Source organism: Citrus clementina, unplaced genomic scaffold, assembly GCF_000493195.1.
Source record: "Citrus clementina cultivar Clemenules unplaced genomic scaffold, Citrus_clementina_v1.0 scaffold_6, whole genome shotgun sequence".
NCBI classification, from domain to species: domain Eukaryota; kingdom Viridiplantae; phylum Streptophyta; class Magnoliopsida; order Sapindales; family Rutaceae; genus Citrus; species Citrus x clementina.
Window position 1 is genome coordinate 4232101 of NW_006262139.1, and position 23374 is coordinate 4255474.

Genomic DNA, 23374 nt, shown 5'->3' on the forward strand with positions numbered 1-23374 from the left:
TTCTACTAACTTAAAAGAGACAAAATGATTTCAGACAATATGATCTAATGAAGTATCGAAAGAACCCACTGCAGCTATTGTTCGTAAAACCCCTTTCCAACAAAAAAAAAAAAAATTCATAAAAAAATCATAGTTTTTGATAAGACAACACAATACAATATAATTATAACATCAGAACACAAAAAACAGCAATTGGTTGATATATAATAAATTAATAATAAACCTTATTCATTACTTACCATGTATGTATAAAAATTACCATGTATGAATAAAAATTATCAAGATTAATTAGAGAACTAGGGCACCCAAGATTATTTTATCACACAAACTTCGAAACTAAGTTCTTGAAAGTTGAAATTAGACGATAGTTAGCTTCTCTAATTTCTATGACATTTATTTTGTTGCAGTTAACTACTGTAGCTGCAAATTATATACAATACATCATTTAACAAACAGAAATGAACAAATGAAACTTTTTTCTACAACACGGTAGTCATGTACAGTCAAATCTAAAGTTGTTTCCATCGAAAGCACCAAAGTCCCATATACAACCAATTCACAAATTAACTAGTCTAAATCTGAATATTCAGCCCTTTTTATTGCTCTACCCATTTTCAAAAGCTTTTTGTTTGTAATTTTACTCACAGTCAGCATCATTTAATAGTACAAGACTTTCTTCTGTCTTGTTTTCATCAAACAAAAAGTTGTTACAGCTACTACTTGAACTGCTGATAAGCTGCTTAATCTCCTCAAGTCCATAATCCAACGGAGTTTCAACATTTGAAATCATGAACTTGTTGTCTCCTTCAACCCCATTATAAAACAAGTTATTCTGCAAGCCCATTTGTTCACATTTATTATTTCTACCACCATAGTATTCATAATCAAATTCTTTGCCATGGCTTATCTGCTGGTTGCTGCAACTTCCATCTGAAGAGCTGAAACTAGCTTGATCGCCTCCAAACATGAAAATTTTTTCTTTTACTTGATGCTGAGCAGTGATGCAAGAATTGCTGCTCAATAACAGACTGTTTGAAAATGATGAATTGCGTTCAAGGCCCGTGAATGATCTGGCTGTGGTGGTGTAATAAGCGTTGATGTCGTTGCAGTTGTATGATATTGTTGGTGATGGTGATGGTGATGATGATGACGACGACGATGAAGATGTTTGAAAAAGAGATGAGAAGCTTGAAACAGCAGCTTGGTGAGTTTTTATTTGAGATTGTTGATTGACTATGCCTATGAGTTTCTTCTTGAGTTTGGTGTTCCAGTAGTTCTTGATATCATTGTCAGTCCTGCCTGGCAACTGAGCAGCTATAGTTGACCACCTGCAATTTTTGTGTAACAAGAAATCTAAAACTGAGATTTAAACTTAATTCCCATGCATACAATTTCATATAAAAATAAAGCCCCAAAAAAAGAAAAGGGAAGTAAAATTAGTAGCCTATTTTTGAAGCGTGAAACATGGGAAGCTTGCTCTTTTTGTGTTAATTCGTTGTTTCCATCTCCGTACATAAAATTCATACAGCCCACCCAGAAAAAGAGAGGAAAATTAATTAAAGGAAATTAATGAGGTAAAAGAGAAAAATTAAAAAAGGGAAAATTGAAAAAAAAAAAAAAAAAAGAGAAATATACCTGCTCCCAATGCTGGCAAAGAGGCTGCAAATAATTCTATCTTCATCATCAGAGAATTCACCGTGATTGATGTTGGGTCTCAGATAGTTAAGCCATCTCAATCTGCAGCTTTTCCCACATCTCATCAGACCTGATTAATCAAACAAACCAGATCCGTTATATTAATTAAGATGATTAAAAACAAATAGGAAGAAAACGAAAAATATAAACAATAGTAATCACCAGCTTTATGGGGAAGAGCAATCCAGTTCCCTCCTGTTCCATTTTTCTCTATATACTCCTTCAGCTTTGCATCTTCTTCAGGAGACCACGGCCCTTTCTTTACATTTGCTTTGTCACAGCAAGGAGCCCTGCCCATTTCTCTTTATTTTTCTTACAAAGAGAAATGATTGGTTTGTTTGTTTGGAAGCAGAAATCTTGATATTTGGAGACTAGGGATGCATTTATGTATTGCAACAATTAATTAACAAAAGAGTCAAAGGACAGGCTAGCTTCTCTTATTTTCTATATGAACATTAAAGAGTAGTATAGTTTTCTTGCAAATCTTGTTTATGCATTTGAAAATGATGTGCTATACTTTTCAAATCATATATAGGCCAGGTCATAGAGTACCATACTCAGGACTTTGCAAAGGCTCAATATAATACAACGAATGCTACCTCAGCCGGTCTAACTTTACTATTAACACTATAAAGATATTGAGTGCCAATTGTTAAGCTTATATATATATATATATGCTCATGTTCCACACCTCCTTCATAACTTCCTCGAAACATTTTCTCGGCTGAAATCAAAATGAATATCATTATTTTGTCATACTTTGATTGATAAAATGAAATCATATGCCAATAGTAAGCAATAAGGGTGGGGTTATTTGTACTCTAAAAAACATTTTGAATACTCTTTATTTCCAAATATATTTTATTACAAAAATAACCTATCATGAAATTACTCAAAAGGATATTCACTTTACTTAAAAACAAAAATACTTTACACAACCATTTATTATAAATCCTAAATTTTTATTTCCTTCATCAATTCATCATCTGAAGCTCATGGAAGATATAAAACAGACACACTTTGAGAAGGAAGCAACAAAACTCATGTGTAGCAAGCCTCCTTTCTCCCTCACAAGCCAGCTGAGGTCTCTCTCTCTCGTCTTCACACTATTAATAGTCTTAGCTCCGTTCTCCCTTGCCATGCAGCAACAGTGAGATTTCTCACTTGTCTCAATTGCCCTAATTTAAATCTTTAAATTGTTTAGGACAATTTGTTGAACTACAGATGGATGGTGGTCTTGTGCTTGAGTATTGTAAATTGGAATCAAATTATACAACCCCTGATGCCCTTTGGGAATCATGTTTATTTCAAGGTTTCATGTTGTGATTTGATTGCTTGATGAAGCATATGGATGCTGTAGTTTGCTCCCTCAAATTATTCTACTTTGTTGAATAAACTGTATTGCCCATTATTTGAATAGAATAAAAAAAAAATTACGGCCCCTAACATTAAGCTAATGCGATAATTTACACGTCTCCCTCCTTGATAGCACATTTTTTTTCATAATTTATGTTAGGGGTGTTCGCGGATCGGATTTTACGGATTAGACATCAATCCATATCCGATCCACAATTTTACGGATTATAATTTTTCAATCCAATCCAATCCACGGATTGATTAAACTCAATCCAAATCCAATCCATACATCTGCGGATCGGATGCGGATTTGACTCAATCCATATCCAATCCATATGTCTGCGGATCGGATGCGGATTTAACTTAATCCATATCTAATCCACAATTTTGCGCATTAGTTTCTGAATTAAAAATTTTTAGTTCTCCCCAATCCATGAACTAATGAAATTAAAAAAAATCTAATATAAAAATAATTTTACTACCAATTAAATTTAAAATTGAATAAAATTTAAACAAATTAATTGTTTAAATAAAACTAAAATAATATATTCAAAGTTTCAAAATATAGCACATCGAGATTAATTGTTCAAATAAACCTACAATAATACGTTTAAAGTTTCAAAACATAACACACTAAGATTAATTGTTCAAATAAAACTATAATTAATTGAAATGGCGAAGTTTCTGAAACCAAACACAGTCTGATCCTTCACCAGAGCTATTGTACTTGTCGAAAAGTAGTGATTATGGAACCATCAATGATGGGAATCAGGAGAAGTACGGGTGACGATCTTGAAGGTTGTGATAGTGCAATTGTTTGGCTGGAACCAATGATTGTGAAGTGGCTCGATGGACTCGGGGAAGAAGATGGCTTGCTCTCGCTGGAATCACGCAGCCGACGTCCTTCAAATCGGTGTCGAGAGTATATCGAACCAGTATTGGGTGTTGCTAGTGCGTGTGACGGCGGAGAAGCTTAGGGTTTTTTGTTTGTAAATTGTTGGTGACTTGGCGTTATGTTACTTTGCTTTTGTTAGTGCGTGTGACTTTACTTTTATTTTGTTTTATAATTTTTACAAGTTATATTTGTATATTTGATTATTTAATTATTTTTTATTTAAATATTATTATTGGGTAATAGCTAAGATATGTTATAGTGCTTATGTAACTATGTAATGTCACATTTATAGTATTCTTTAATTAAATTTATAATAATTTTTTAACTATATATATATATATTTTTTTTTTTTTTTTTGCGGATTCACGGATTTTTACGGATTTACAAAAGTAAATCCATATCCAATCCATCAATTGCGGATTTTTAAATTTTTAATCCATATCCAATCCACAGATCCACGAATCGGATTTATACGGATCGAATTTTCATGGATCAGATGGATTGAGCGGATCGGATTGGATTCTAAACACCCCTAATTTATGTTGTTTCCAATCAGTCAATATGAAATATATTCATTTTGTAGGAATAAAGAATATGGAGAAAAGACATTGAATTTGAAGAGTTGGAGAAAATTGAGGAAAATTTAGAGGATGAAGAGCCAATGATAGGGATGTCATTTGATAGAGAGACTAAAATGTTTAGTTATTACAAAGATTATGGTAAAAAAGAAAGAGTTTATAGTTTTGCGGAGAAGTAGTAATGAGGGTAATGATGGGAAAATAAGACATGTGAGTTATGCTTGTGGGCGAAGCGGTGCAATAAGAAGCAAATCTACTAATCTTCTCAGGCCCAACCTAAAGGAAAAGTAGGTTCCAATGCTAAATTGGCAGGAGGTTTAGAAGAAGATGGAAAGTGGAGGATTCGAGTTGTTGCCATCTCATGCATGTGTGTGGTGTTCCATGCAGCAAACAATAGCTTTTATACTACACGCTGTTTTGTCCAAAGTTTTGTGAGAATATTGGCACCATATCAACTTTGGGCAAAAGGCATATCATGGGCTTATAATTGGGCTTTGTGACCCAAAATGTGTTTACTTAAGGAAAACTCTAGGACTATAATTTCAGCCTAATCCTCTCTTTAGTCTCTAGCAAAGTGAGAACTGTCACCAATCACCGTGGGAAAAGGTGCTATAAGCTTACACAAGATGAGCCTGACTTTGATACCATATATAAGTTAACAAGCCTAATTGATACTCGAAGCTAGCTCAAGAGCTAAGGTTGGCTCAAGCATATTTTTTTAGTATAGAAATTCTTCTTAAGCTAGCTGATCAATTTCGATAGTTAAATTGAATATTAGATAGAATTAATTATCAGATTATTAACATGCCAAATAAATGTTAAAATTTGTCTGACAAATTAATGATATTAAATTAAATTTGTTTCTTATTAAGAACAATTTGTAAAAATGTATTTTTCTTTCATATGTTATGTTTATTATCATATTTGTATTTATTACATACAATTTAAAGTCAATTTTTGGGTACTTTAGGGCAAAATTGTCGAAAAAGAATTTGTGTAAATATTCTTGAATTCAAGGAGATGTATGAGTAAGATATGAACAAACCTTAGAATTTTAATGTGTTTTTCCTTAACTAACTCGGCTATTCTATGAGATAAAATTGGGTTCTAACTTCTATGCAAGTTTGGTGCGTAACGATATATGGGAACTGATAAGTGCATATTTTTCATATATTTTGCTATTAATTTCTCCATCTTTTTCTTGTTTTGGTCTTAAATATTCTACTTATTTTAGTTAATTTTTAATTTAGTACATGATATTTTTATTGTGTTAATTTTTATCTTAGTTTTTTTATTTTGTTATTTTAGGTGTATTTTGGGAATAAAGAGGAATTAAATCAGAATATTCAAGTAAGGAGAGTTTAAAGAAGAAATTAATTGGAAATTTAAGGAAAGTAATGGGAGTTAAAGTGGAAGAAAATCAAAGCAGCCAAGGCCTAATTGAAGTTCACGTGAAGATGAGAAGAATTAGCATTGGAAATAATTTATTTAATAAGGCAAATGCATTCTTGTGATGGGCTTTGGCCAAATTGTTATTGGCTTATTAATTGAACAAGTCACGTGCATGGCATTGAATTTTGGAAAGCAAAGTGAAAAAAAGGGGAAATGGCCTTGCATGTGAATTGCCAAAGAAAAGTGGCAGCTTGGCTTTTGTTTTTAATCCTTTCCATGTGAGGATTTAGGGCACACAATAAAAGCTACACTTGCGGTAGAATTGAGGAGGGGATTCGGCAGCAAAAGAAACTGAACAATTTGTAGCCGCAAAGGAGAAGAAAAAAAAATCAGCAGCTGAAGGGAATTGAAGAAAAAGGCAGCCGCTTGAATTAATCTCCATGATTGGTTTTATCAATTCTCTTATTCCTAATTTAATTATGTTAGGCTAGATTTTCTATTTGGTTGAGGGTGAATTCAAAACCCTAAACATGCTATGCAATTAAATTTAAATTCTATCATTCAATTTATTTAATTGAGATTGTTTATGTTCTTCTATAATTAATGTTTATGATTTTATTCTCGTCTTGTTTGAGTGGCCAATTAGATAGGACTTGAATAAATTCTATTGCTAGATTAAAATTCTTGATCCGTAATTGTTTTGATATTTTAATCATTAGTAGCAGGTTGGAATCAGTGATTTCAATTGGAGAACATAACCTAGGTTAAATAATCCGAGCTTGTGTGTTTATTGCCTAAATTAACCTAATATCTTTCTTTGCTTAATGCTTCCATTATCTTAAATTTAAAGAGCTTGTTTTAAATTATTTAATGGTTAGAGATTAGATGAAGAGCTTGTTTTGCCTAACGACACACTAAGGAAAGATTGAGACTAACAGAGCTTGTTGTTATCTACGGTTGATAGTTTCAATATAAATTGATGATAGAATTGATATATTATGTGCATGTTTGGTGGTGGCAAATGATCTTTTAACCAAAGTTTTTCTCATTGTTAGTTATTTATCCTTTAATTAGAGTTTTAATTTCTTTATTTCTTGCTATTTAGTTAAAAATTCATAAAACCCCCTTTTTATTTATAATTGACATTTTCTTTATTTAGATTAATTTATATTACTATTCCTATTATTATTTTATTTTAAGTCTTGCTTTAGAGTTGATAATAAATATAACTAGTAGTAAGGTTTTAAATTTGGTGCACCCTAACGACACTACCAAATTTTTGGCCCCGTTGCCGGGGATTAGCGTATAGTTTGTTTATTATCACTCGTTTTATTTTATTATTTTTATTTTTATTTCTTTTCTCATTTTATTTTATTTATTTATTTTATTTTAATTAGTTATTTTTTGTTCTATATTTAGATTGAAACTCGAACAACTTAGAGCAACCTCATCATATTCAGAACTTGATTTTGCCATCCACATTCCACTCCCGAAGATAGAGCCAACGATCTTAGATGGAGCAGTCCCATTACTCACCAATGGGTATAATGTTTCTTATCTTGAATTGCCTTTATTAAACGAGAAACTTTTACCTTCAGTTATGCAAGCACCTACCTTAGAACTTAAGCCACTCCCAGAACACCTGCAATATATTTACTTGGGTGAGAATGAAACACTTCCAGTCATAATTACTAAAACCCTCACCCCAGTTCAACAAGAAAAGTTAATTAGGGTGCTTCGGGATCACAAGACGGCGATTGGCTGGACCATTGCCGACATTAAGGGAATTAGTCCTTCCATGTGTATACATCGCATTTTGCTAGAGGAAGGGTCTAAACCAACGAGAGATGCACAACACCGCCTTAATCCACCAATGATGGAAGTCGTAAAAAAGGAGACACTGAAACTCCTTAATGTGGGGATTATTTATCCCATTTCTAATAGTAAATGGGTGAGTCCTGTGCAGGTAGTTCCAAAAAAACCAGGCATCATAGTGGTCAAGAATGAAGAAAACAAGCTTGTGCCAACTAGAGTTCAAACTGGGTGGAGAGTTTGCATTGACTATCGTAAACTAAATGCAGCCACTCACAAGGATCATTCATTGATCAAATGCTGAAAGGTTAAGTGGTCACTCTCATTATTGTTTTCTTGATGGTTACTCAGGTTATAATCAGATCGTTATCGCTTCGAAAGACCAAGAGAAAACAACCTTCACATGCCCCTTCGGAACATTTGCTACCGACGCATGCCGTTTGGTCTCTGTAACACTCCTGCCACTTTCCAAAGGTGTATAATGAATATTTTTTTCCAATTATGTGGAGAACATCATTGAGGTATTTATGGATGATTTTACAGTTTATGGTGATTCTTTTGATAGATGTTTAAATAACCTTACACTTGTTCTTAAACGATGCATTGACACTAACCTTGTGCTTAATTGGAAAAAATGTCATTTTATGGTTAATCAAGGTATTGTACTAGGCCATGTTATTTCTGAAAGGGGGATTGAAGTTGATAAATCTAAGATAGATTTATTAGTGAGGGAGGTTCGTTCTTTTCTTGGTCATGCAGGTTTCTATCGCAGGTTTATCAAGAACTTCTCCAAGATAGCATTACCCCTCTACAACTTACTTCAAAAGGATGCAACGTTTGACTTCAATGAAGAGTGCCAAAGAGCTTTTAAGAAGTTAAAAGAGGTTTTGACATCGGCCCCTGTGATTCAACCACCAAACTGGGATTTACAATTTGAGATTATGTGCGATGCTAGTGACTATGTTGTTGGAGCCGTGTTGGGCTAGCGTGTGGGCAAGCTTCCTCATGTCATCTATTATGCCTCTCGTACATTGAATGATGCACAACTTAACTACTCCACTACCGAGAAAGAACTTTTAGTAGTTATCTTTGCCTTAGAGAAATTTCGTTCTTATTTAATTGGATCTAAGGTAATCGTTTACTCTGACCATGCAGCTATTAGGTACTTGCTCACCAAAAAAGATGCAAAACCGTGCCTTAATCGATGGATACCTCTATTGCAAGAATTTGACATAGAGATTCTAGATAAGAGAGGTTTTGAGAATTTGGTGGCAGATCATTTGAGTCGACTTACCTATATCGAAGATGCACTTCCATTGCATGAGAACTTTCCAGATGAGCAGTTATTACAGGTAGGTACAGTTACTTCTTGGTATGCAGATATTGTCAATTACTTGGTTACCAGGACAGTACCGGAAGAGCTAACTCGTGCACAAAAGGCCAAGATCAAGAGTGATGTTGAGTACCATGTGTGGGATGAGCCATACTTGTGGAAGCATTGTTCTGATCAAGTTATTAGAAGGTGCATACCCGAAACTGAATTTACTTCTATTCTCACCTTTTGTCATACTTTGGCTTGTGGAGGACATTTTGGACCAAAGAGAACAGCCCTTAAGGTACTTGCGAGCAGTTTTTATTGGCCATCACTATTTAAGGATGCATATTTGTTTTGCAAATCTTGTGATCGTTGTCAGAGAATAGGTAATTTGGGACCTAGAAATCAAATGCCACAATCTCCCATTCTTATAGTTGAGATTTTTTATGTTTGGGGCATCGATTTCATGGGACCATTTCCTTCATCGTTTGGTAATCTCTATATTGTTCTTGCGGTTGATTATGTTTCAAAATGGGTGGAAGCAAAAGCCGCCCGAACTGACGATTCTAAGGTTGTGGTAGATTTTATAAAATGTAACATCTTTGCAAGGTTTGGAACATCGAAGGCAATTATCAGTGATAGAGGCACTTACTTTTGTAACAGGTCAGTAGAAGCCCTCTTTCGAAAATACAACATCCTTCACAAGCTGTCTACATCCTACCATCCACAAACTAGTGGGTAAGCTGAGGTGTCTAATAGGGAAGTGAAATCAATCCTTGAAAAGATAATTAATCCAAATAGAAAGGACTGGAGCTTACGGCTTGATGATGCACTTTGGGCATATAGGACCGCATACAAAACGCCTATTGGTATGTCACCCTACAAATTGGTATATGGTAAGCCTTGTCATCTTCCAGTGGAACTTGAACATAAAGCATGGTGGGCTGTGAAACAATGTTACATGGAACTGGATGCCGCCGGCCAACACAGAAAGTTCCAATTGCAAGAATTAGAGGAAATTCGAAATGATGCCTATGAGAGTTCACGAATCTATAAGGAAAAAACTAAGGCTTTTCATGATCTTGAGAAAGAATTTTGAAGTTGGACAGAAAGTTTTGCTATTCCATTCTCGACTTAAGTTGTCTCCAAGTAAGTTACGTTCTCGATGGGTTGGGCCTTTTGTTGTTATTAATGTTTTTTCTCATGGTGCAGTTGAGATCAGGAGCTTAAAGGTAAAGAGTTCAAAGTTAATGGTCATAGGTTGAAGCCTTACTATGAAAACTTTCAGACACTCAATGTAGAGGAGGCTCAACTTTATGAACATGCATACATTGATGAGTGAAACTTGAGAACCATGTCAGGCTGAGGACAATAAACCAAGCGCTTATTGGGAGGCAACCCAATGGCCGGAGAAAAGATTTTGAAAGCACGTCATAACAGATTTGATCTTTCTCCTTTTCATTCTCATTTACTTTATCCACTCTGTATTGAATTTTGTTTGTGTCTCATCTCATTTCCTTGTGTTTAATAAGAATTAAGTGTGGGGGGTGGATTTCGAACTTAGTTTTTGTTGCTTTGTCTTTTTCTTTTTATTAAAAAAAAAAATAGAACAAAACCCAAAAAAAAAAAAAAAACCAACATTGTTTTGAATATTAGCCAATGATAAGAAATTGATTGACAATGAATATGGTTCTTAGAAAGGGTTGAATATTACCTTAGTTTATACTTGATTCTTGTGTTGATTTCCTCTTAATTGAGATTCTTTAAACCATGAGCACTAATATCAATTCTTTCATAGTTTTGACTTAAAATTTGAGATTGATGCAGCCTAAGTTGAGAATTTTAGATTGAGTAAATGACTGTTTGTCTTGATTCTTATCTCCACAATACAGTGTCGTATACACATGCACCATAGTCAGAAATAGCTACCTATAACCCTTAAGAGTGAAGCTATCCTTGAGTAATTTGGGCCTATGTACTACCAGTATGTAGAGGATAATCTACCATGAGAAGAAGGCTATCTTAAGGGGTAGAGTGAAAGCTCCTGACTATGAAAAAAAAAACAAAAAAAAAGAAAAAAAATCAAAAGAAAATGCACACAAATGCCTGTGAGTGAAAAAAAAATTTGGAGATCAAGATGATAAGATTAGTTTGACATACTCTTTTCTTTGTTCAAGGCAAAGGCTATTGATATTGAAGATTTTGTGAATGGATTTTGATTGAATTGATTCACACACACACTAGGAGAATCAAAAGAGAGATGAGATTGACTATTGAATTGAAGTTAGAACTTCGATAATATTTGAAATTTTCTTTGAGCTATATGACTTATGCAATCTTTGAGGCTAGTTTTATTTTAAAGTCTTTTGTTCTTTTTCTGCTATTAAAAAAAAATGATGTTTGTGGGTATCATCGCTGAAGCCCTCACGAGACAATAACTCGTCCACTAGGGCCGCCTAGGGGTTTAAAGGCTTGTTGCATGCGCTAAATGCAATCGTGATTTTCTACAAAAGTGGACTAGTTTAGGTTTTCTTTTTATTTTATTTTTATTCTAAGTTTGCTCGAGGACGAGCAAAGGGTAAGTGTGGGGGAATTTGATAAGTACATATTTTTCATATATTTTGCTATTAATTTCTCCATCTTTTTCTTGTTTTGGTCTTAAATATTTTAGTTATTTTAGTTAATTTTTAATTTAGTAAATGATATTTTTATTGTGTTAATTTTTATCTTAGTTTTTTTTATTTTGTTATTTTAGGTGTATTTTGGGAATAAAGAGGAATTAAATCAGAATATTCAAGTAAGGAGAGCTTAAAGAAGAAATTAATTGGAAATTTAAGGAAAGTAATGGGAGTTAAAATGGAAGAAAATCAAAGCAGCCAAGGCCTAATTGAAGTTCACGTGAAAATGAGAAGAATTAGCATTGGAAATAATTTATTTAATAAGGCAAATGCATTCTTGTGCAATTATTGGCTTATTAATTGAACAAGTCACGTGCATGGCATTGAATTTTGGAAAGCAAAGTGAAAAAAAAAGGGAAATGGCCTTGTACATGAATTGCCAAAGAAAAGTGGCGACTTGGCTTTTGTTTTTAGGGAAAAGGACAAGCACACCCTCAACATTTAGGCAAAAGGACAAAATCCCCCTAACATTTCAAAAAAGATATTTACACCCAAATTTATTATAATTTTACCATTATACCCTTCTAGCATATAAAAAAATTATTAGATTATCCAATTTGTCTATATATTGTTAATAAAATTATAAATATACATTCATTCCCTCATTCCTCTATTTAAATTTTTATCAATAACCAATTTTCAAAAAAGACATCTACACACTTAAAAAAAATTGTACATAAATTATAATTTTAAAAATAAAATTGGTTATTAATACCATAATAAATAACATAGAAAATTGGTTATTAATACCATAATAAATAACATAGAAAATTGGTTATAAATGTACAAGTTTAAATGATTGACGTGTGGAGAATTGTTTAATATACAAGTTTAAAGTTTAAATAAAATTGATTATTAATAGGTGTATAGATGTCTTTTTTGAAAATTGGTTATTGATAAAAATTTAAATAGAGGAATTGGGCAATGAGGGTATATTTAATTTTTTTTTATAATATCCAATTTGTCTATTTACAATTTTATTAACAATATATAGACAAATTGGATAATTTAATAATTTTTTTATATGCTCGAAGGGCATAATGGTAAAATTATAATAAAATGGGGTGTAAATGTCTTTTTTGAAACGTTAGGGGGATTTTTGCCTAAATGTTGGGGGTGTGTTTGTCCATTTCCCTTGTTTTTAATCCTTTCCATGTGAGGATTTAGGGCACACAATAAAAGCTAGACTTGCGGTAGAATTGAGGAGGGGATTCGGCAGAAAAAGAAACTGAACAATTTGCAGCTGCAAAGAAGAAGAAAAAAAAATCAGCAGCTTAAGGGAATTGAAGAAAAAGGCAGCCGCTTGAATTAATCTCCACGATTGGTTTTATCAATTCTCTTATTCCTAATTTAATTATGTTAGGCTAGATTTTCTATTTGGTTGAGGGTGAATTCAAAACCCTAAACATGCTATGCAATTAAATTTAAATTCTATCATTCAATTTATTTAATTGAGATTGTTTATGTTCTTCTATAATTAATGTTTATGATTTTATTCTCGTCTTGTTTGAGTGGCCAATTAGATATGACTTGAATAAATTCTATTGCTAGATTAAAATTCTTGATCCGTAATTGTTTTGATATTTTAATCATTAGTAGCAGGTTGGAATTAGTGATTTCGATTGGAGAACATAATCTAGGTTAAATAATCTGAGCTTGTGTGTTTATTGCCTAGATCAACCTAATATCTTTCTCTGCTTAATGCTTCCATTATCTTAAATTTAAAGAGCTTGTTTTAAATTATTTAATGGTTAGAGATTAGGTGAAGAGCTTGTTTTGCCTAACGACACACTAAGGAAAGATTGAGACTAACAGAGCTTGTTGTTGTCTACGGTTGATAGTTTCAATATAAATTGATGATAGAATTGATATATTATGTGCATGTTTGGTGGTGGCAAATGATCCTTTAACCAAAATTTTTCTCATTGTTAGTTATTTATCCTTTAATTAGAGTTTTTATTTCTTGTTAGTAGTTTTAATTTCTTTATTTCTTGCTATTTAGTTAAAAATTCATAAAACCCCCTTTTTATTTATAATTGACATTTTCTTTAGTTAGATTAATTTATATTACTATTCCTATTATTATTTTATTTTAAGTCTTGCTTTAGAGTTGATAATAAATATAACTAACATAGTCTCTGTGGAGTCGATCCTTACTTGCTCTGTACTAATTATTTATACTAGTGGTAAGGTTTTAAATTTGGTGCACCCTAACGACACTACCAAAATTTTGGCGCCGTTGCCGGGGATTAGCGTCTAGTTTGTTTATTATCACTCGTTTTATTTTATTATTTTTATTTTTATTTCTTTTCTCATTTTATTTTATTTATTTATTTATTTTAATTAGTTATTGTTTGTTCTATATTTAGATTTTCATGAGCATAGAGGACATTCGATTGAAACTTGAACAACTTAGAGCAACCTCATCATATTCAGAACTCGATTTTGTCATCCACATTCTACTCCTGAAGACAGAGCCAGGCAGCCCAGAACCTAAACCAATGGATCAGAATAACAACCGAACACTTAAAGAGTTGGTAGCTCCCAACTTGGACCAACAACTCTTATGCATTGAGAATCCAAACCCTCAAGCAAACTTTGAACTCAAGTCTAGGATGATTCATCTTCTTCCTACTTTTCATGGTCTTGCAGGAGAGGACCCAAATAAGCACTTGAAGGAGTTCCATGTGGTATGCTCCACAATGAAACCAGTCGGGGTTTCTGAAGAGCAAGTTAAGCTAATGGCCTTCCCATTCTCTTTGGCGGATTCAGCCAAGGAATGGTTGTACTATCTTCCCTCCGGTACTGTCACTAAATGGAATGAGATGCGTCAGCTATTTTTGGAGAAATATTTCCCAGCATCAAAAGCTGGCAGCATTCAAAAGGAAATTTGTGGAATTCGACAGTATAATGGAGAGTCGCTCTACGACTATTGGGAACGATTCAAAAAGTTATGTGCTAGTTGCCCCCACCATCAAATAAGTGATCAGCTCCTTATTCAATACTTTTATGAGGGTCTACTCCCTATGGATAGGAGTATGATTGACGTTGCTAGTAGAGGAGCACTTGTGGATAAGACACCAGAAGCAGCCCGAAATCACATTGCTAACATGGCTGCTAATTCCCAACAGTTCAACACCAGGAATGATCTACTGCCGCCACCTAAGCGAGTCAATGAGGTAAGTACTACTAATTTTATTAAGCCGCACGGCTTAAAAGTGAGCCCACATTAAAAAAATGAGGGTGCCCATATCTAAGAACGATTACACACACACACACACACACACAGATTTAAATTTAGTAACATTAGAATCTTCGTCGATGGCGTCACACAACTATTCAAATATCTCCACTATAATGCTACTATTCAACATAAATCTAGGGTTAAAGTTTCTATTTCAGTAACTCACATATATCAAATAGCACTAATTTATGCCTCGCTATAACCATCACTATAAATGATGGTGGTAAGCCGTAACAATGATACCAAGTTATGGTGATCGAGCATATATAATGTATTGTTGCATAGATCTTGAGATGAGGATTCTAATTGTATAAATGATGGTGGTAAGCCGTAACAATGATACCAAGTTATGGTGATCGAGCATATATAATGTATTGTTGCATAGATCTTGAGATGAGGATTCTAATTGTGCCAAATTTGACATCATATAGTGACCATTTTGTCCTTATATTTAAAAAATATATAAAGACATCCCTATTATTAAATATATAACACTTCTACTCTTATTTTTTCTTTTCTTTTATAGTAGTATCCATGTAACGATATTATTATATTATCATATTAACCTTAAAAATAACTTTATATTATTATTTTACTTTAAGGATTAATTTCGTAAATTACTTTTTGTTAAATAATTATTAGTAAAATTATTGTAAGGATATTAAACATTGCTTTAAGTTAGTTAATATTAATTTATTTTTAAATAATTATTAACAAGATTGTTACATAAGAACAGAAAATTCTAGTTCTTTCACAATGATTTTTATTCTCCGTTAACTTGAGACTTTTCAAACCAGTTTTCTTTGCTAGGTTATACAACCCTAAAACAGCTTTCCTTAGCTTAAAACGGGTACCAAACCAGATAAGAAAACAGCTAAAGACCGTCTCAAGTGTTCTGATACACAGGATCCTTCATACAAAGGCAAGTGTAGAGCATACTAACTTGGTTTTGAACAAACTCGTTTTTAAAATTTTCCTTATTCTTTTTCTTATCTATTTCAGAGCTCCATAGAACTTAAGGAAGAGGTGAGCCTTAACGTAATATATTGAGTGTTCTATTAGTTAATTTTCTAATTAACTTTTTTATAGGTAAAATAATTAATGTTAAGAATATTTTTGCAAGGGTATTATAGTAAAAGAAAAGAAAAATAAGGGTAAAAATATAATATATTTATCTGCAGAGATGTTTTGATGTATTTTTAGAATATATGGATTAAACAAGTACTTACGTTAAAATATAGGACTAAAAGAGAATATACCATTATAGTCAATGGCCACCAAAATTCAATGGATGATAATGGGTTGCCAAGAAGCTAACATAATAGTTAATAGTTGTCGACAATTAGAGTATCACCAAAAGCCTCTTCAAATTTTACTCTTTAAATGTATATTTGCTTACTTATGTGGCAAATAGAATAGTGAACAAATAAACTCTTCTCTAAAAGGCTTTTCATATAAGACAAGTTAATATTATTTTAATCAAATCTTTCCCTTCACCCAACTATTTTAGTCAAATCTTTGTTGCTAAGTAATTTTTTGTTGATTTTAATTGTCATTATTATTATTATTATTATTATGTTTTAAATATAGTTATCTTTTAACTATTGATGCGCTCTTAATATGATTTTCCCGTTAAAAACAACTAGTAACTAATAAATTAAACTTGTAATGGTAATTATAACTTTACTTGAAAACACACAACAATTTGAAGAAAAAATATTTGCCGTGAGATGTGCATGAGTTTAATAATATTTAATAGTTAAAAGAATATTGTTATATAGCTATTTTTTTAAAAGAAAATAAATAATAATTATAATTGTTTGCTCTCTCCAATAATAAATAATTTCAAAGTTCACAAAGCCAAAGGCCACTTCATCTTGAACTTCCTCTCCAGTACCACCAGAAGATTCACCAAAAGCCACTCCTGAGCCTCCCAAAAAAGACAAAGGCCTAATGGATCAGTATCATTATCATACTGTCCAAAACACATCTGGGCAACCTGAAGAGCCAAAACAGTATGAAGCTGTTTGCGTTGGCCAGTTGTGGGAATTCAGAGAGGAGAAGGCGACAGGGCTATCATCTTTAGTTGGTGGACAGCTACTGTCTGTGCTGGTCCCCATGGAGGGCACTATTTTCTAAGCATGCGAGAATACATCTTCTGACTCTTCTGAACCAGAAACAGTCTATGAGTCCAACCCATCAGAGTCCAACCCGTCTTCCTCTTCCTTATCCACCAACTCAGTTGGAACTTCCGCTGACTCTAAATATGAATATACTGACATTACAAGCATATTAATGATTGTAAATAGGTTGTGGAGGCCTGGATGGTGTGTAGAAAGGTGCATAAGTCTCGAATATTGGAGGAGGTACTGTTGGGGTTTGTGTTTGAGTAAATCCAGATCCTGTTTGTCCATCTTCAAGGGGCTCGTATCTTCTCTAAGTTTGATTTAAAAGCTAGTTTTTGGCAACTTGGTATTTTTCTTAACTGAGTATGCTCTGCACTTGCCTTGAGCCTAAGGATCCTGAGCATCAGAAAGGTCCTGTTTTATCCTCCAAAACCGATTTTATCAATGTGGTTTCAAAGGTTTCACCATTAACTGCTTGGAAGAGTTTCAAGTGTTTTTCCCAACAATTAGAGGAAAAGACAGAAGGATCAATCATACTGGTGTCTGCACCAGTGTCAATAAATCCGATGACAGGAACAGGTTTATGGAATTTGGTGGCGTGGAGTGCTTCAATCGTTTTGCTTTTGTAAAAGATAAGGGTCCCACCTTATCTCTCCTCCCTCGAGATCCAAAAATCCAGACCTTGTTTGTCCATCTTCAAGGGGCTCGTATCTTCTCTAAGTTTGATTTAAAACCTCTCCGATACTTCAGAAAGAAGGATGCTTCACAGTACACTCGAAACTCTTCCGAGCAGTTAATGGTGAAACCTTTGAAACCACAAATAGCTGCTGTCTGTGCTGGTCCCCATGGAGGGCATTGTTTTCTAAGCATGCGAGACAATTGGCTTGTGTGGATTACACCAAACTAGTTTTTTAGGCTAAGCAGCTGTTTGTCAGGGAGCAACTTATTTTTGAAGAGTTGATTCAATCAGCAATCGTCTTGATCAGATGTCCACATTGATTACCAAAAAACCCATTGGTATTCAATTCAAAAATCTTTCTCTGAAGCCTGTAAAAAACCCTATCTTCGAATAGAGTGCAAAGATGACAAGAAATGCCTCTGTCCAATAGCTGGCTTGTGTGGATTGCAACTTTAGGTATGAAATCACGGACATAATTAACAATCCCGAGGAATTGTTGGATCTGAGGAGAGATAAAGTGGGACCCTTATCTTTTACAAAAGCAAAATGATTGAAGCACTCCACACCAAAACTAAAAAGGAAAAGTAAAAGACAAGACAAGCCCAATCTGAATCAGTAGGTTCAATAAGACCTTGATGGAGCAACTGAGAACATTCTTGCTTAGCAAGCAGGAGGTGTGGTGGATGTTTGTGGAACAGATGTGACTGATGTATACAAGGTTGTGAGACACCACATATACCATAACTCGTCTTCTGAGATGGACAAGTGAGACAGTGTGAGACCTATGAGAAACAGGCTTTCCATACATAGTGTAGGAAAATGATTTGGAGTCTTACTGTGAACATTGAAAAAATACCTGTAAAGGAATTTCTTAGCAAAGTCTTGGATCTAGTAGGCTAAAGAAAAAGGAATGTTCATGGGAAAAGATCTTTAAGAGGAGGAGGTGACTGGGCTATCACCTTTAGTTGTTGGACGGCTTTTGTTTGTGCTGGTCCATGGTTCACATGGCCATGAAAGTGGAACGACAACTGAAAAATAAAGATTCCACTAGAACCAATTTGGGTTCATCTTCCTCATGGAAGTCAAAATGGAGCAAAGATAAAAAGGCTATTTCAAAGCCTAAGATTGAGCCATTCAAGGATCATAAAGGTAAATATGATTCCCAACACTCTAGAAATAGAGATATTAAGTGTTTTAAATGTTTGGGGACAGGTCATATTGCATCTCAATGCCCAAATAAGAGAGTAATGATCTTGAGGGATGATGGAGATGTTGAAACCGAGAGTGAATTATATGATGTATGCCACCTTTGGAGGATGCTAATGATGGTGTAGAGTATCCTGTTGATGGTAAATTGATGGTTGTTAGGCGTGCTCTCAACGTGCAAGTAAAAGAAGATGCACAAGTACAACGTGATAACATCTTTCATACTAGATGCCACATCAAAGACAAGGTATGTAGTATGATAATTGATGGTGGAAGTTGTACTAATGTGGCTAGCACTAGTTTAGTTGAAAAAATGAATTTGGAAGCTTTGAAACATCCTAGGCCATATAAGCTACAATGGCTAAATGATTGTGGGGAAGTTAAAGTAAATAAACAAGTGTTGGTTTCATTCTCTATTGGGAGATACAAGGATGAAGTTCTATGTGATGTAGTACCCATGCATGCTGGACACATTCTTTTAGGGCGACCTTGGCAATATGATAGCGTGTGACACATGATGGTTACTTAAATAGATATTCTTTTGTAATGAATAAAAAGCAAATCACTCTTGCACCATTAACACCTAGGCAAGTGTATGAGGATCAAATGTCAATACAAAAAGAGAGTGATACAAAAAAAGAAAATGAGAGTACAAAAGAAAGAGAGATTGAGAGAAAAATAAGTGAAAAGATAGAAAAAAATATTGTTGAGAGAAAAGAGAGGCAGCAAGTGAACTTGTTTGCAAAAGAGAGTGAGATTAAGAGGGCTTTCTTTTCAAAACAGTCTATCGTTGTACTTTTTTTACAAAGAGGCTTGTTTACATACTAATGAGCTTAACTTTTCTTTGCCTAGTGCTATTGTGACTCTTTTGCAGGACTTTGATGATGTGTTTCCAAATGAAGTCCCTAATGGTTTGCCACCTATTAGGGGAATTGAGCATCAAATAGACTTAGTCCCTGGAGCTACCATTCCTAATAGACCCGCATATAGAAATAACCCTGAGGAGAAAGGAGAGGTTCCTAGCACAAAGGCGTTCCAAGTTGCTTCCAAGGGGAGATGGTCCATTTCAAGTGGTTGCACGAATCAATGACAATGCCTGCAAATTGGATCTTCCTGGTGAGTATAATGTAAGTGCTACTTTTAATGTTTCTAATCTTTCTCCTTTAGATGTAGGTCACGATTCGAGGACGAATCCTTTTGAAGAGAGGGGGAATGATGAGAACTATCAAGGGAATACCATTAAAGCTTCAAGTGATCCTTTGCACATTCATGGAGGCCCAATGACAAGAGCTAGAGCCAAAAAGATGCAAGCTGCATTAAATGGATTAATTCAGAGAATATGGATTGAAAATGCAATTCAAGATGCAAGACATCATGAATTGGGCTTGGAGAGAAGACAAGGCATTGTGGGCATTATTCAAGCTATTGGGCAGCCAAATACACAATTTGGATCAAATACAGAAAGGGAAAAATTCGGAATAAATCTGGTATTGATTGAGCCAGAATCAATGTGCAAAGATAATTGGAAAGATAATTAAGATAATTAAGTTAGCTTTCCAATGCATTTTACAGAGCTGGATTTGGAGTTCTCTAGAAGGAGTTATGATCAATTTATTACAGCTTGTTCAGGCTTGGGAATTCAAACGACTCCTTTGATTATTCAACTTCATTTTTTTGTTTTGTGTCAAGTTTATCAATGTGTTAGGTAAGTCTATCATTAATAATGGTGGGTTGGTGAAGGCTTTTAAAGCACCCTTTGACAAACCTATACTTAGAGGGTTGTTCCAATGTTTCCATTTGTATTTTTAGGATCTTGGGTTTCTTTTAGCCTATTTAAACTTAGCAACCTTGCTATGTATGAAAAACTAAGAGATTAATGTTATTTGAATTTGAAAGATTATTCTTTCTTTGGTTCTTTTGAGAACTAGTGAACTTATCAAGAATTTGCATTCTTGTGGCGTTCTAAATTTAGACTTATCACTAACCTTTTCATCTATTTCTTGAGTGTGGCGTCAATATCATTCTCTATACCTTTGGTTCATTCTTTTCTTAAGCATTGGGTCAAGGTTTTGTTTGTCATAAATCTGTCATAGCCAGACTAGCCTTATTAGACACCCGGTTCAAGGACAGCATGCAGTCATAGGAACAATCCTGACTACTCTACATGCAGGAAGTGTTCTTTTGACCTTTTATCCAAATTTCAACCTCTCAATTGATGATCCAAACCTGCCCACTACTCTAAAAGTTCAGATCCAGATCCAAGGAGGTGAACAGATAGTTTCTTCCAAAATGGCAACTCTACACCATCAGTTGGTGTACCGCCTCCAAAATCATGCCCTTGATCTTCCTACACCTCAAACCACATCTGATGCTTTAATGATCCTTGTAGACTCTTCAGAAAGCATTCCTTCCATTGTTCAAATCCCAAGACAAATTCAAAAGCAAGAGCTACTTAAGCTCATGCCTCTTTTCCGAGACAATCCATTGCCACCACCACCTAAACCTAAACCAAAGCCTAAACCACAACCGCGACCCGTCACAATTCATCATTCATCCATTTCCATCCCTAGCCAACAATCCCCTGGTTATACACCGGCATCACCACCAGCACCTCCACCACCTCCTTTATCCCAACCTCATCCTCAATCCAAGGATAAAGAACCCATGCACCAGTTTAGTGCCCACACAGCCGACCATTCACTTACTACAGATGACCAAACTTCTGATTCCATTCTAGCTGTTTCTGATAGCCATACCGAACCTGACACAGAATCTTCAGCATCCACCAGTGACTCTGAAAAGTCCTATGCTGATATCATCAGAATCTTAATGGCTCAACCCGATCAACCTGCCCAAGGCCAAACCTCTCATACATAACCCTATGTTGATATTCTCTCAGAAGTTGAGGAAAAAATGCCTGAATCTTCGGCCACAAACCAACCCCCTCCAGCTCAAGCCCAGACCGGTTCCACAAGCCAAAAATCGTCAAATGGTCCATGGTTCACATTTGATGATCTTCCATCTCATAAATGGCGTGACCGACTTAATGAAATGTTTGCTGGATTGACCTCCAAATGCTAAGGCCGGGAGCCACAACTGAATCCGTCCTTAGAGAATTTGCTATTCGTTTTACGGGTGCTCTAAGAGATTGGTTTGATTCTTTAGGCCACTACTGACAGTAAGCTTAATGGATTCAATGAGCCGACATTAAAGCATGTCTTTCTAGCTTCCCTTCCAGATGAACTCCAACCAGACATACAGAGACAACTCACCGCATCCAATCTTGCCCTTGACAATATCTCTCTTGGCAAAATCTTCCAACTTGCCAAAACTTGTCTTGACAAACTTTGTGAACAGAAACAGTTTTTCAAAGAACTGTTGAAAGATAAAGAACCATTCCGGAGTGCTTGCAAAAAGCCTTATTTGCAGATCAAATGTCAGAAGAAAAAGGATCGTGATTGCAGTTCTAAGAAGAAAAGGCATTTTCAGAATTTCAAAAATCCAGAATTTTCATCCAGACCTCGCAGATCCCGAAAGCCTTACAGATTCTTCAGAAATAAGTCATCGTCATCTTCTTCCAGAGACTTTAAACGCAGAAAATCAAGCAGATGTTTCATCTCCAAAAGAAAAGGTCATTTTGCCAAAGATTGTCCCAACAAAAGGGAAAAATCTATTCGGCTAGTTAAGCATCTTCAAGCCACTACAGACTACTCTCCTGAGAAGGATGAACTAGAATTCTATTTCTCTGAAAAAGATGAACCCACTGATGAAACTGTGTTCGCACTGCAAAATTCCTCTAATGATTCAGATAGTGATTAGTCCCAAGTCATTTTCCACCAACAGTTACTGTCCTTTGACACTACTGTCCCTATACCATCCATCAAACTCCAGATCTTGCCCTCTAAGTTCCAAAGGCCCATTCCAGCAATTGGTCTCATCGACACCGACGCCCAACGCAGCATGTTAAACCCACATATTCTTCCATCGGAATATTGGACAGAATATGAAGAACATTTTAAAGCTGTTAATGGCAAACTATTCACCACCTCTTTGATTACCAAAAAACCCATTGGTATTCAAATCTTCCCAAATTGTGTCATGTGGACCAAGGTTATCGGTTCAACCCTTCCTAATAAGGATATCTTGTTAGGTTTTGACATCCTTCACCAGATTAAACACCTCCAAATCATTCCCACTGGAATTCAAGTCAAGTCCATGTTCAAACCATTCACAGCTATTCTGAAATTCTACCATCTGTCTGAAACCCCCTAGTCCTATCAGGATATTTCAACTAAACTTTTGAGTTTCTGTCCAGAGTCCCATTCTGAGTTCACCCATCCAACTCCATTATGGAAAAACCCGTCTTTCTTCATTAAGTTACCTTTCAAACTCAATGAA

General features: G+C 34.6%; 2 protein-coding genes across 2 annotated transcripts; one reads left to right on the forward strand and one right to left on the reverse strand.

Moving 5' to 3' along the window:
• Window positions 1-547: 547 nt before the first annotated feature.
• On the reverse strand, window positions 548-2103 carry LOC18039183 (transcription factor RAX2). Its single transcript, XM_024182376.1, has 3 exons — window positions 1858-2103; window positions 1636-1765; window positions 548-1328 (listed from the first exon to the last, which is right to left on the reverse strand). Exons 1-3 carry the CDS (start codon window positions 1991-1993, stop codon window positions 638-640), a joined length of 957 nt encoding a protein of 318 aa, XP_024038144.1. The 5' UTR covers window positions 1994-2103; the 3' UTR covers window positions 548-637.
• A 1694-nt stretch (window positions 2104-3797) lies between these two features.
• LOC112097294 lies at window positions 3798-10142 on the forward strand. The gene is made up of 7 exons (XM_024182478.1): window positions 3798-3973; window positions 7336-7966; window positions 8080-8177; window positions 8294-8385; window positions 8488-8709; window positions 8884-9706; window positions 9890-10142. The coding sequence occupies exons 1-7, from the start codon at window positions 3798-3800 to the stop codon at window positions 10140-10142; spliced, it is 2295 nt and encodes a 764-aa protein (XP_024038246.1).
• The last annotated feature ends 13232 nt before the right edge of the window (window positions 10143-23374 follow it).